This window comes from Pseudopodoces humilis, chromosome 6, assembly GCF_049639895.1.
Source record: "Pseudopodoces humilis isolate 2021_Gansu_Grassland_sample_001 chromosome 6, ASM4963989v1, whole genome shotgun sequence".
NCBI lineage: Eukaryota > Metazoa > Chordata > Aves > Passeriformes > Paridae > Pseudopodoces > Pseudopodoces humilis.
The window spans coordinates 2,529,863-2,545,005 of record NC_142205.1 but is presented as its reverse complement, the minus strand read 5'-3'; the positions used below and the strand labels follow the sequence as shown (position 1 = coordinate 2,545,005).

The window sequence follows — 15,143 nt, the reverse complement described above, 5'->3', positions numbered from 1 at the left end:
GCTTTTCCAAGCAGGCCAGCAGGAATCACCAGTCTCAGGCCAAAATCTACAAGCTCAGTGTCTCATCCAGCCCTCTTCACCAAACCACAGAGCAGAAAACCCTCTGGAGACATTTTTTTGCTATTTCTAGAGAAGACAAAGCCAGACTCTTCAGCTGCTCTAACAAAAACCCCTTTGAAAGGCCAGGTATAAAGGGTTAAACCCACTTTAGGTAAATTACTACTCAAAATATCCCTGCCTTGCACAACCTGGGTTTAAAGAGGGTTTCAGGACTTCTTCTGCAAAGCTAAGAGCAGGTATGGGGTCTAGCAAAGTTCAAAGCACTACCTATAAGCATGGGGATTCCGCAGGAAAAACATGAGCTTTGCTCATTTCCAGATGTGCAGATCAAACTCCTTAAATCTATTCCAGGGGAAAAATAAGAGTGATAAGTGAAGCAGCTCCTGCACTATAAGCAACCTAAAGCTTTGGGGTTATTTGTAATGCAGGGACAGGAGCAGCACGCTGGAGATGGCACAATTTGTTTTTCAGGTATGCTGTCTGCTTGAAGAATGGATTTCTGAACGGGAAAACAAAGCAATGACCAACACACAGGAAATTCCAGAAAGGAAAGCTGAGTTACAGCATTTCCCTCGAACTTTAAAGTACAAAGCAAGTAATGTTTTACAGAGCTACAGATCAAACAGGGAGAATTCAGGCCAAATTCTGACAGGCAACTTTTAAGTGAAATTACCGTGCAGAGATGGCCAAGAAGGCTTTTGGCTGCAGGAAAGACAAGCAGCAGCTTCCTTCAGAGCCTTCTGACTGTAAGGATTAAGTACCTTGGACTGACAAGGAGCAGGGATCCATTAATCCCACCCTCGATTAAGCATCTGGAATCAAAGTCCTGTAACCATTTCAACCCCCAAGTGCTCTGTGCATCCCTTCAGCACCTGCCTCTTTGAAGTGGCTTTTTGGAGATTTACAGCAGAATCTGAGGAAGGTGGATGTGCACACAGCAGAAGTTTGGGAAGCCTTGGTGCTGGGAGCTTGCTGGGAATGCTGCTGCATCCACTGGCCACAAGTGTTACCTCCTCACCCCAAATCCCCTTGGACTGATGGATTTGGACACCAGGGAAGCAGGGGCATGGCAGAGGTGCTGGCCAAGCCTTACCTTGAGTGGTTTGTTACCGTGTGACTTGTGCCCATCGCTCATCCCTGAGGGTCTCTGATTTGCCACCGTCAGCAAGTGGCGTTGGTGCACCAAGGCCTCCTTGAACTCCTCCTCAGTTTTGGTTTCCAGGAGCTTCTGCCGGAAGGTTATGTCTGAAAACATCGTGGCAAAGGTCCTGCCCACCTCTGTGGCCGTTTTGGTGCTTTTCTAAGCAAGGGGGGGGGAAAAAAAAAGACAGAAAAAGTGCTTGTAAAACCATTTAATTTCACTCCTGAAGCCCTATAATTTACTTCTCTGAAAAGGGGCTCCCAGGATCCCGGAGAGACGTGAGGGAGGAGGGCACATGTGGAAGCTGTTGCAGATGAACACACCACCACAGCACAATCCTGTGGAGGCACCAACACAGGTCCAGCTCTGAAGCCCTGATCCACCTTTATTTGATCAACTTCCCACTAATCAATTCAAAGCTGAATCATGCTGAGCATGCATTTTATCCCTGGTTTCCCTTCAAGACCAGGCAAACAAAAATCTTCACCACCTTACAGCACCTCAGCATTGCTGCACCTGGGTGGAAAGGTGCTGCAGCCAAGGTTTCTGCAGGTGCTGATGTCTTATCTGAAAGACTGAGATTATTGTGCTCATCTGATTCCTATTTTCTGGGCATTAAAACTCAATTCACTCGGCCACTCCAGGGCAATTCTGGCAGCACAAGCGGAGATTGAGAGCTCTCAGCTCAAGTAACCACTGGCACAGAGGAAAGGATGGGAAAAAACAGCTGAGCACACATGTAAGGAGCTCTTGTCTGTCTTCACTAAATGTTTGGAAGGGACAGGAGTCTTGCAGACATTAAAAAATGCTTATTTTCTGGATTCAATATTTCTGTGAGACACAGGCCTGATCTTTGGGGGTCCAGCTTCCAACAGAATCCAAGCTGCTTTCCCTCTGCAGGAAATTAAATGCACAGGGAAGAGTAAAGGAGGCTGAGCTCCCCATCCCTGCACAAACCCATCAAATCCAAGCTCTCCAGGCCCTGACCTGCTCCTACTGTGGCCAGGACACGTAAGACACTTGCCAAGGCCAAATTACACAGAATCACAGCTCATTAAAAGCTCCTTCTGATGCCAAGTTTTAACCCACCCACCTCTTCTACACTCCACACTCATCATGCAGCAGCTACCACAGACACCCAAACACTCCCCAGCCCTGGAGAACCTCCAAGCTCCTCACACTGCTGTGAAAAGAAGAGTGAGCATCTGTGATTGATCCCAATTGCTTCTCATGATTCACAACCAAACAGATGAACAATTCCTCCATGAACACAATCAAATAATTCAGTGTGGGTGACGCAGAGGAGCAGGCGTGGGTGGCACTGAGCTGGTCCCAGAGTCACTGCTAACCCTGCCCCCCCTCCATCACTCATCACCCTCCTCTCTTCCATTTGCTCAGAAAAATTGTGGCTTCTCCTGGATCCCTGACGTGTCCAAGGCCAGGATGGACAGGGCCTGGAGCAACCTGGGATAGTGGAAGGTGTTCCTGGCCATGGCAGGAGGTTGGAATAAGATTGTCTTAAATGTCCCTCCCAACCCAAACCATTCTGGGATTCCATCACCAGGAATGTCCCTTCAAACACTCACTAGGGCACATTCAATTTAAGTTTCTAGGGAGAGATTTGGGTTTAAGCGAAGGATTTTCCCTGGGACTTGCTTTTAGGGTTTCTGAACCAGTCTGGATTTGCCATCAGAGAGGAGGCTCCACCCTTCACCTCTAAGCAGCAGCAATCCTTAGACTAGATGCTTCAATGACTGTTTCAACATTCCCAATTCTCTTCCCATTTTCCCTTACCGAGGAGTTGAACAGTTTAGAGAGGATGGGTATTTGCAAGAAAACTCAGGTTTTTTCCATCCTCCATATTAGCAAGGCCAAGGATCTGGATTCCCAGCACAACAAATGCCCATTTTGTGGACTTTTTTTCCCCTCCCCAGCAAGGCCCATTGAATGTGTTGCTGTCAGCAGGTTAATTATTTTAACTGCTGCACCAGAAATGCGCACTTGGGGCTGGCTCCACCATCCCATTTAAAATAAAAAAGCGCATTGGCAAGTGTGAGCTCTGTTGGCCTCCACTCCCTTCCCTTAATTGGATGCTGACCATTGGAACTGCAAACTCTCGGGATCCGAGCGGATGCGGAGCCGTTCGCCGGGCGCTTTGCACGTAGCTGGCCCGAGATAACAATGAGGGAGAGATCCATGGAGCTGCACACAGCTCCAGCTGTTCTCCCTCCTGCTTTTCACAAGGAACATCAATATGTTTTCAGCCTGTTGGCTTCGAGGTCGAAGCCAAAAGCATCGAGCGGCTCGGTTTGGGAAAGACCTGCCAGAAATGCTGGGAAAGAAGGAAACACCAGTATTCCCATTTAAACGGGGTGGTGGTGAAGTGGGGGAGGAGACGGACCAGACCAGCAGGTCCCAAGGTCACACAGATAGCATTGAAGAGCAGGAAATTGAATCAGGACGTATCCTGTCCCAGAAAAGGTCCGCAACCTCTCCAGCAGCTCCCAGGAGCACAGACCCAGCAGCCCCAAGGTGTAAACACCCAGCTGGAGTGTGAAAAGGTCTTTGAGCCTTGAACCATTCAGCCATCAGCTGGAAGAACCACCTTGGTCAGGCCAGTGCTTTCTAGGAAGACAGGATGGTGATCCCCAATTAACCTCGATGCACCCCATGATATCAGAGTCGGACTTGGATGATCCTTGTGGGTCCCTTCCAACTCAGGATATTCTGATTGCAGTAGAAGTGTTCTCCTGTGTCATTCTTGCCTACACCAAAGAACCAGAACTCGAGCAAGCTTTAACCTTGCTGTTTCAAGTGCTAAAAGCTCTGAAAGGCCCAAAAAGCCTCAGGGGCAGGCTGACCTTAAAAGCACCCAGAAAGTCTCACCCTCACCGCAACAGAGCTCAAAAAAGAATCATCTTCCTCTTGGCTACATCACCTCCAGCTGCTGCAGCCACACGTGCAGGGTAAATGTCATTCCCATCAGGGAAGTTTGTTGGGAAGCAACCCAGACCTTTGCAGTGGGGCACCAGCTGCAGGCTCACAAGGGCCTTTCAAAAGCTTGGTTTGAGCGAGGAACTGCATTTCTTACTTGTAAAAATAGCAGCCACAGCTGGAGAGGGGAATCCAGGGAGTGTTAAGGGCATCCCAGGTGTGTGTGGGGACTACACAGTGTTCTCCTCCCCATCAGGATACAGGCCATGAGATGAGGACACAGCCCACTAATCCACCCCTCACCAACAGGATAAATCATCTTGGCAGCTGCTGAGAAGACCTCAGGCCTTTTCACATCCCCTTGTGTTTTAAAAACAACATTTATGAACCCTTGGAGGAGCCCAAGGAAAAGTGAACTCAGGAGAACGCCCCAAAGTACTGGAGCAAGAAGACAAAACTCACCATCTTGGGAGGAGCCAGGACCAGAATCACAAATCTGACTTCACAGGAGTTCTCACCCCAGTTCTGAGGCCTCTCCAGGCGGCTGATGCAAACGTGACGTCGCTGAAGGGACTTTATAGTGCAACTGTCAGGGAAGATGGGATCGTTAAACTGGGCCCCACAACACCAGGCATGATCTCCCCTGCTGCACAAGGCATAAAAACACATTTCAGCCTTGAAAAACACATTAAGTTGGTGTTTTAAGACTGCTGAAGTGTCTTAAACAGTGACTTTTAGTTACTATCAGCCCAGTTCTGCTCCCTTTTGTAAAATTTGACACCCATGGTTTTTTGGGAAACACCTTTCAAGATTTCAAGGTATTCTGCCTTTTCCTCCAGCTGCTTTTTAACAGCCAAGAAAACAAATGATAGAGAGTGCAATACACTGAGTACTTGCAGAGCTACAGGAGCTTCTACACATTAAAAAAAACAACAACAAAAACCTCTTATTAAAAAACACCTGCATTATTGGAAAGCAAATTACACTTCATTTCACCTGATCTCCCAAAGTGCTTCTGGAAACACTAAGGCAGAATGCCAAGCCAATATATTCCCACTTCTGCCTCAGGCAGACCTCTCTGTTGTAATGGCATTCCCCATTTGCTCCCAGCTGTTGTTTTCCCCTTTCTGGCTCCTAAGTGTTTAAGAAACCCAGCTGACCTCCCTGCTCGAGATCCACAGAGACGGGATTAGTGCTTGGAGGGAAATCCTTGGCTGTGATCCATGGGATGGATGTTTGAATCCCAGAACCAAGACTAGCAAAAAAAAGTGGTGTGGAATCATCACAACATGAGGGATCATCTCCAGAGGCCAAAAAAGGTCAGGTCTGTCTCCACCCTGGGATATTTAAATAGAGCTGGGACCTGCTTAGCTGTCGCTTTTCCTGCTGGGAAACTTTGAGACTTGGTGGTAATGCCAGCCTGGCATGCAACTCTCCTGTTCCCCTTAAAGCCAACAACCACTTCCCAACCCTTCTGCAAACCACTGGGTGAAAAATGCACACAGGGTTTGCCTATAGACACCTGGAAGAGATATGAAAGTGTTTTCCTACCTCACAGTGATTTTCCCCTCATTTTACCTGGTTCAAAGTTATTTCAGCTGCTTACTCCCTTTTGTTCATTTAACAAGCAGCTATCACAGTCCTCCAACAGGAGGATTTATTTCTCTAATTTCTCATCCATAATCCCATCTTATTTCTTTCCTTTTAAGATGAATTCTCACCCCCATGCACCCTGAGGGCTGTTCCATTAACAAGATCTTTGGCAGGAGATGTCCTCATCTCCATGTTGTATTTTCTATCAGGTCCTTCATTATTAGAATTTAAAAAAATACAAATTAAAAATCACACCATCAATATTTTCTTAGTGAATTTGACCTCCTGATCTCAGACTGGAAACAGCCTGCTTCTGTAAATTAATCTCAAAAAGGCACTTGTCTGAGAGCAAGCAAACAGCTTAATTAGAACAATACAGGACATGAGAAAGATGACGCCGTTTCATTTATTTCCTAACTTCCCCTTCACCACAGCCTCTTGTTCTTTTTGTACTTGAATCAGCTTTGGAAGAGAGAAAGATCAAGGCAGGTCCTAAGGTGAGGAATAAATATCTTTTGAAGCAATTGAAAATAGAGTGCAAGCTACACTTGTTTTCACAACCAAAGCCAAGCCCCTGGTTGCAATCCAGCTGTGGCTGGACAGCAGACAACTCTCCTCGTGTTACAGCTCAGCAAGCCAGAGGGGACATGAACTCTGGGCTTTGGACCAGCTGGAGAACCTTCAAGTGGCCCAACACCTTCAGTTCTCTCACCTTCACCCACCTGGTCACCAGCAGTGAATGATTACTGCACCATTAACATTAATTCTGAGCTCAGTTCTCAGCACTTCTGTACCTCAGCTGCTGTGCTCATCGATTAATCTGTTTTGAACAGGAAGGTTTGCTGGGTATTTTGGATATCATTTCTATCCCAGACATGGCCAGAAGCAGGAATCAGCTACCTGTGGCTCCCACAGCTGTGCCAACACTTCCCAGACATCATCCCTTCCCTACCAAGAGCACCAGGTAGGACCTGACCAAACACAAAACCACTGAAGTACGAAGCAATTTGGAAAAGCCTATTATAAAGTACGATAATGAAGCAAGCCACATGTTCTGGAGTCTTCTTTCTCCCTGGAGTGACAGGGTTATGTATCAGCTCCATGAATTGTCTCCAGAGCTGTGTTTTCCAGAGACAGAATCCTGCCAGTAGTGCCACAATCCCACTTCAGCTCAAGAGCTTCTTTGGTACAGAGGGGAAAACTGGACTGTAAAAAAACAAGCTTTTCTATCGGGTCTGTCTCACACACAAGATCATTTTCCTGGCAGTCACCAGAAATTTGTGTTTCTCTTAGTCAGGAATTCACTGTTTCCTTAAGCTGAGGGCAAGAAGGGGATCCCACAGTACTGAAAGACTTCACATGGAGCACATTTACTAGACACCAAGAAATTCACTGCTATTATCAACAATTTTTATCTGAAATACTTTTATCCAGAGTGCTGGAGTTTGAGGTTTCTCACTCTTCTCAAAGTCTCCTCCAGCTCCTCTGTAAAGAACTCTATGGACACTGACACATCAATCTAAATCCCAATATCACACCAGTAAAATTGAGAATTTCAAACACTTAGGTCAACGTACAAATAATTCAGATCAGTAACACCTTTACAAATCAGGCTGGAGTTGATTTAGTGAGGACAAAATTGATTAAAACCAGATTTAAACAGGTGCCACAGAGAAGATGGGATTTATCTGAGCCTGGCTGCATGGAGGGCAGGAACAGTGCAGAATGCAGCCTCATTTGAATCTGCTCTCCCTCTTTTATATCCATATGTATCTGTTATATCCATATATATCTGTTATATCCATAAATATCTGTTATGTTTGGGGAAAAAATGGTGTTTCAATACTTCCAGTGCAAGGCCAAGTCGCTCCTGCCCATGCATCATTCAGCAGCTCAAGCTTTTCTTCACATTTAAGCCATTATTTAGCTGACTCAAATCTTATTCCCTGGTGTAGCACTTACAGTTCCCAGTTTTTGGTTTCATTCCAGAATCCAGATACAAATACAATACAAACCAAAACTGCAGTCCCAACTAGACTTGTGCAAATATCTGTAAAAGGCACAAAAAAAATTCCCCTGGTTCACATGGAGAAATCAAAGTGATTTCAAATTTCAAATTTGATTTTGAAATCAAAGTGAAATCAAATCAAAAAGTCAAGCAAGACTGTAGGTAAAAGTCGGCACAGCTCAGGCCAAGAAGAAAATCACTTTCAATATGCAACAACTTTTTTTTTTTTTCTTTTTTTAAATAGCACTTAAACAAATTCCCAGTAAAAAAAAAAATAAATAAAAAGCTGGAGGGTAAATAGCAAAAGCACCAAAAAAATGAGAACTAGCAAGACATTTTCAGCTGACTCTAAATCAAGTCTGGTTTGGTCAAAGCCTCCAAGTTCCTTTTTGGTTTGAGTTGAGCTACATTTGATTCTCCCTTGGTTTGGCCAGAAAGCTGAAAAATCTATTTTCACCCAGTATTAGTCACCCCAGGAAATGCTGGACTATGATTTAATGAGATGCCAGGTTGTGTTCTCAGCAGTTTTATCTTGATCCCCCAATAACCCAGCTCATAAAAAGGGCATTTAAATTATAGCACAAATTCTGCTTCCCTGTGCTCCTCTCTGCTGGTGCTGAGGGTGGCACTGGGACAATGAGAACTGGCAGGGCTCCACCAAAATCCCAGATCCACCGAGTCCCACGTGCCCCAGGTCTGCCCCACACCCAAGATGTTATCAGAGTAATAACACATTGCTCAACCAAATCATAAAAAGGGTCAAATTATGGAGACCTAAGAGAAACAGAAACCCTCTTTTAAAAGGGCAAGAAAGGAAGTTAATTCAGAAACAAATTATCCCTTGCAATAAGAAAAAGTGCCCAGCAGAGGTAATCAGCCAGCCAGCCTTTTCCTGTCCCCACACAGAACAACAATGACACTTCTTGTTCTCATCCACTGCCAATAAATCTTCCTTTGCTGAGCAGCTCCAGGCACCAGCTTTGAGAAACCAGAAGCTGCAAAGTGAGGAACGAAGCTGTGGCCAGGCCAGGCAGCTCACCCACAGCTTGGCACGGGGCTGGGCTCAGCCACAACAGCCCCACTCCAGGCTGGAAGTCCTTTTGGCCTGGGAAATGCACCTTGCTGAGCTCCAGGAAGACTCATCCTCTCCAGGGGGAAGGATTTCCTCCAGGCCAGTGAGTACTGAGAAGGCCTTTCCATCACACAGCACCTGCAGGAGCCCTCCAGCACCACCTGGGATGGTCCAGCCCGGCGGGGAGAGGCCCTTAAAAGAAAATTAATTGGTTCTCTGAATTCAAAGAACACTTGCCAGATGTTGGTTGTGGTACCTGGGACATGGTTTAGAGGTGAACACAGTGGTGCTGTGTTAATGGTTGGACTTTTCCAACCTTCATGATTCTGTAAGGAGACATCTCATCCCTGTACAGACCCTGCAGGAACCAAAACGAGCACCCAAATTCCTAATGCAGAGTTTGAATCCGAGGTTTTCTTTTCATAAAACAGCACCTGACAGAGCTTCAGCTCTCCAGAATAATCTGGGAAAACCCAAAAAGGGTGGAGAGGCCCTTAAAAAAATTATATGGTTCTCTGAGCCCAAAGAACACTTGAGAGATGATGGCTGTAAATTCTGGAGAAGAGGCTCTTGCTTACAAGGCTCCAAATCTTGTAATCATTCCTCTAAATGAAAATATTTGTTTTAAGCAGTCCAACTGTTTTAATTTCCCCTTTTGCCCTTTAAAAGAATAATCTGAGGAAGAGACAGCAACTGAAGCATCTCTATTTGAAATATATTCAACAGCTAAATCAGAGACAAGGTTTTTTTTCTAGAAACCCACAGACCTTTTGGTCTGGAAAATCCTTAAATACACAAAATGGACTTGCATTACTTCTGTTGAGAGAGACACCAGTCCCATCTTTCACGCAGAAATACATTAAATTTGGGATCTTACTCCTCAAATTTTGATTATCTCAACAGCAGCCTTGCTGGCTATCCACTGTCATCTCACAATACCTATTTTTGAGAGGCTACCTGGCTTTTTCTGAGTTAAACTCCTCCACAGGAGTCACTGCCACGACAGGCTACATCAAAGACAGAAATTCTACAGCAACACAGAGCACACAAATCACTAAACCACTCTTTTCCTGTAGAGAGGTTTCTTTTTCCCTCTGCTCTGCCTGCTGAAACAGCTTTAGGGAATCAGTTTAATGCCCAGTCCACGTGCCTTAGCAATCCAGCCAGAAGAAATGGCTCTACAACTACTCCATCCAGGCTATGGAGCAGCTTGATTTCATGTTTCTTCTAAGGATTCAGCTCTGGAAATCAGCAGTTATATCAATCTGCTGGCAAGGAGAATTCAGCCTGGAAGCTGGGATGCCTGGGGAGTTCCATCAGCTCAGGGACATTTGTTCTATAACCCACCAAGCTGATGTTTCTCCTAGCAGGACATGAGGGAGAAAAATCCACCAGCACCCAGTTAAGCCTTTTTAAAATCAGACATCCTTCAATCCAAGAGGAAAAAAATAAGAATCAGGCATTTTCATCTTCATCTGTCAGGCAGAGAAAGAAGGAATGGGGTGTGAAAGGACTTGGCTTGTGATAAAGTCAGCTCTTCATGGCATAAGGAGGGGTTTCCTGGCCTTTTGGAGGCACAAAACTGCAACACCAAAACCAGCAGCTCCCACTGCACCTTTTTGCCCATTTTTCCCAGTCCAGACATGGAAAGCATCCAGTTTACCCCTCTGATCATGGCAGGTCTGGGTGGTCCAGGGGGAGCTCCAAGCACCCTGCTGGCAGCACCTCTGCCTGCTTCAGTCATTCCACGCTGCATTCCAAGCTGAGCTTCCCCACTGAAACAACTGAGAACAACAGTTCCCATTCTGGGACAGGACTATCCCTCATCCCAGGTTCTCCAAGGAAACAACCAGCAGCAGCTTCATACCAGAAAATCTCTGTGCCAGTTTGTGTCTTCCTGTTCTGGTAAATTCTGGAATAGGAGGGGAAAAAAAAAAGAGTTGTGTCCATGGTTTCAAAGGTATGAGATCTTGTCCTGAGCTGATGAAGCTCTACAACTCTCAAGATTTGCTTTTCTAGCAACCTTCACTCTTCCAGAGCTGGGCAATGGGACATGAAAGGCTTTGATACTCTCAGCTCTCATTTTAACAGAAGAATCCCAAGTTTTCCATAAATTGATGTATCAATTTATGGTATGGCCTCAGCAAGATCAGGTTTTGGTAATTTTTGACAACATCAGCCCTAAAGCCTGCAGTGAATCAGAATTCAGTTGTTTCCCTGGACTTCACTGGAACACTGAAACCTTGAGATCTTCAGTTCCTCAAGGGTTTGTTCTGCCCTGTGGCTGAAGCCCAGACCCACATGGAATGTCTGACCTTGCTGGAACTTCCCTAGACCTGAAACCATCAGGAAAGGACCAAACCCAACAGAAGCAGAACAACTATTTCAACCCCAGGTCCTCCCCACTGCTCTTCTCACTGAGGATAAATCAGGTAAGAAATAAGAGCCTTCTTTCCAGCACAAAGGAGAGGGAAACACATTTTTGTCTCTATTAGGAATGTTCTTCTGCAGCCAGGCTCTGCACAACTCAGTGATTATCCTACAGAATTCTTTCCTTTCTCACCCCAAACTCATTTCAGCTGTTAATATTTCCCCTCATCATCTATGCAGAAGCAACACCACCAAAACCTTATCTCTGAGCTGCTCTTCCTCATTAATATAATCTTATCATGATACTCAATTCTATCTCATCCACCAGGAATTAAAAGTTGGTTAAGGTGCACCAATCCAGCAGTGCTAAATTAAAATTTAGTGAAGAGTATAGACCAAATGCAAGGATAAAGAACAGCAGATATCTTAAAGGTTCTTCCCACTCATATGGAAAATTTTTTCATCAACAAAATTCCTTTTACTTCAGAGGTTTGGAAGCTGTTTTGCAATCTGACTTCAAGAAAAATGTAAGATCTAAAAATATGGTTCACAATCTGTTGCACAATAACTCCAGCAGAAATACAGTGCAATAATTAGATAATTATAGTTAATAACTCATCATTGCTTTCCCACCACTTTCTTCTCCCTCTTCAGAGCAACAAAAGGAAGAAACAAGGAAAGTTTTGCACAAGACACCTTCAGGCTGTGAGCTTATTTTTCAAATCATCTCTTGTCATGGAAGCCAGGATTACTCACATGGATGCACTTAAAGCTCTGGCTCACTTTCCTAACAGGCTGAACCCACCCTTTTCAGTCTCATGTATGTAATCACAGCATTTGTATCATGACCTTTAAAATGCTTTGGTGTTAAGGCAACACTCCCCAAAACCCTCCACAGAGCTGTCTCACCCCACAGGAGAAACTTCCATCCTTTTCATCAGCAGCACCTACATATCCTTACTGCTGTCACCCTGCCAAAGTGGTGAAAACTGCCCCAAAGTCCTCTTGGTTGACACCATCTTACTTTATGAACTCATTTTCTTCTTCATGGTCCTGCTTTGTACGTGCTAGGTGCAAAAAAGTAGCACACAAAGCACAAAACATCATCCAGCCCTCTTCTTTCTCAGGACACAGCCCTGATATGCAGTCATCTCTTCACACTGAGGTCACATCCTTCTCTTTAATAAGAAATGAAAAGCAAAGGGGAGATTTTTTCTTGTTTGTTGATAGTGATGCCTCCTTTTTGACTTTTTTTTTTTTTTTTTAAATCCTCTATTTCTCTCCATTTTCCCCAGCCATAAGCAGAGGGCAGGAGAAGAAGTGCAAGCAGAAGGAAAACTATTGTGACAGTTGTCCCAGCAAACTGGCTGTGAAGGCTAAAATATGTGCATGCCTTTAGGCACCTATCCCACATATCCCAGTCATTTCTCTGGGAATTAACGTATTTCTTGACAACTCGACTCCAAGACTGCACAGGAATAAAGCAACAGAGTCAAAAAGGCACTGCTTTGGTTGGCTCAGGGACTCAGGTTCTGGCCTGTCCCCTGTGAAGGGACAGCCTGGCTCACCCCACAGGCCTGACTTGGACACAGTAACTTCAAACCCCAGTCCTGGTCAAGTGCAAGCTGGGGTGAAGCCACCACAGCTCATAAATCCCAGGTGACAGAGTTCTTACTGTCTTAAGGGCCTGCTCCTCCAGTGTTGAACAGTGTTGACAATTAATCAGTGTCCAAATTAATTGTCAGACAAAGTAATCAGTGTCTAAGTAGCGTGGAATGTCTGACTTCAATTTTCAGCTACAAAGTTTGGATGGTTCCATCAAAGGACTCAAGAAATCTTTTGGTCCAGGCTCCCAGACTTTGGCAGGCAAAGCAGTCCATGAACCAGTTTGCTTGTCCCTTTGAGAAGTTCCTTTATTAGCATTTCTCAGTAATTAGCATTTTCTGGCTCATTTTTTCAGCATTCTTAGCTTGTTAACAGCAGGTTTCTATAACATCCAAGAGCTGAATGCCCTGGAGGGGCTGTGGTCACCTACTGCATGTGTTTGCAAAGAGGAGCAGCCCAGAGAGAGACAGATCCCACAGGATGGATGGAACAAGCATCACCATCTTAACCCAAAAGGGCACATTCTGAACCTCTGCTCCTCCCAGCAGCAGGAAAAGGTCTGGATGTCAGTGATTTTGCTCATCCAACCCAGGTACTTACATGATGCAGAGCCAGGATTGCTGATACTGCACCCCCGTGACTGTGGCTGTGACCCCTTGAATTGTGTCTGATAAGAGGTGAACTGGGAAGAGAAGAGAGGGAAACATCACAGGCTGTCCTCATTTCTTCTGCAGCTGTAAATAACATTTCCTTCTAAATGGAAGCTGACTACTAACCCCAAGCATTCCTATCTGCCCAGTGGACTGATGCAGGGGTGGGGGCTGACAGACAGAGATGGAAACATTCGTCCTGCTGCTTTTGAACTGTGTCCTTAAACTATTCACAGCTTAGAAAGGCAGCTGCCTTCTCCTCCCAACATCATCCTACTGCAGTACTGGGTTATTAGATTAGCATTATCCACCACACACACACAGACAGGACTGGGAGGGATGTCACCTTCCCAATCCCTCTCTCCCCCTCTTCCCAGCTACTGCTCTCACACTATTTTATGGCACTACTTACTTTTTGTTCTTTATTGGCAGAAAGGCTAAATTAAAGGGATTACAAATGCGAAGCTCTAAGACAGGTAGCAAGAAGTAACCAAAGCACGAACATGCTTACTACATGCTCAGGACTTGACATATCTGTTAAACAAATTCACTCAGGCTGTGACAGTTACATTTGAGGTGCGATGGACATGTTTGTACATTCATTCCTGTTGACTCTGAAACATCAGGGGTGCCTACAGAGAAACAATGCTCAGTTAAGCTTCTTCACATCTTGGGCTAAAAGGCAGCGTTTTTAGACTACACTACAACATTTGTTGATAGCTTAAGGTGACACCAAAGCAAACAACCTTGGCTAGGGATGCCCAGGTTGAGCTTCTGGAGGAAAATCAAGTGTCTCCCATCTTCTCCAGTGGGCTGGGAGTGACACAAAGGATCAACCCTCCCCAGCTACTCATCCAAGGCAGGCAAAATTCTCCAGCCTGTGTGAATTCAGGTGGAGAACCACAAGGCAAAGGAGCCACTGCTGACGAGACACCAGCAAGAGTCTCTTGGCTGAAGTGTTGTCTGAGGACAAGCAAACCAAAACTTGGGCAGACAAGACACCCCAGTGCTGCTGACTCCTCACCCCAGAGAGCACCACAATGGGTGATCTTAATGAAACAGGGGCAGGACTCCACCAAAACACAAAAACCCTGGAGAAATGAGGCCCTTCGGTCTGAGTGACATGGAAAAAAAAAATCAACCCACGATGTCACATGCAACGTGCAAGCCTGGGGACCACACAGTGGGTGTCCAGCACCCCACCACAACAAGGATGGCAAATGAACAGCAGCCCACCAGCCAAAGCAAACCAAGAGCTGATTACCGTTCCCTTCCCGTGGGGTCCCTGAATCTGTGAATAAAGTGTTCATGATTTTTTCAAAATTGCAGCTCGGCTCCATGTTCTCAGGATCCTCGGCGAAGTGTTTCAGCATCTCCCGGAGAACATCATCCAAGGATGTGGCTGTTTCATCCAGGATGATGCTGGCTCTGGCCAAGAAGCCATCCAGGTCTCGCTGGGCTCGGACCTCCTCCTCAAAATTCTTTAATTTCAGGTACTGTGTTGGGAAAAGGTCAGAGCATGAGACAGCTGTACACAATGCCAGGAAAGCACAATCTGGGTCCTTCACAAGCAGTTTTGCTGAGGTTACCACCTCCCCAAAGATTCTATTAGCCATTCAGAAGACAGGAGAAAAGGCATTTTATGCATTAATGCATTGAAGGTTTGTGTTTTCAAGGCTTATCCTAACAGTGTGCCCATGCCCAGGTACC

At 45.5% G+C, this 15,143-nt stretch overlaps 1 protein-coding gene across 7 annotated transcripts in view; it reads right to left on the bottom strand.

Annotated features, from left to right (window-relative positions):
- Positions 1 to 15,143, bottom strand: part of SLC4A11 (solute carrier family 4 member 11) — a 134,023-nt gene that overhangs the window by 35,477 nt on the left and 83,403 nt on the right. For 6 of the 7 annotated variants that reach the window (XM_088057126.1, XM_088057127.1, XM_088057128.1 and 3 more), the window contains 5 exons: positions 14,698 to 14,929; positions 14,003 to 14,065; positions 13,384 to 13,465; positions 4,598 to 4,721; positions 1,154 to 1,360 (listed from right to left, as the gene is read on the bottom strand). In XM_088057126.1, the coding sequence (XP_087913252.1) occupies positions 1,154 to 1,360; positions 4,598 to 4,721; positions 13,384 to 13,465; positions 14,003 to 14,065; positions 14,698 to 14,929 (708 nt within the window). The remainder of the gene's footprint in view (positions 1 to 1,153; positions 1,361 to 4,597; positions 4,722 to 13,383; positions 13,466 to 14,002; positions 14,066 to 14,697; positions 14,930 to 15,143) is intronic. The other variant, XM_014262468.2, reaches the window with a different exon arrangement.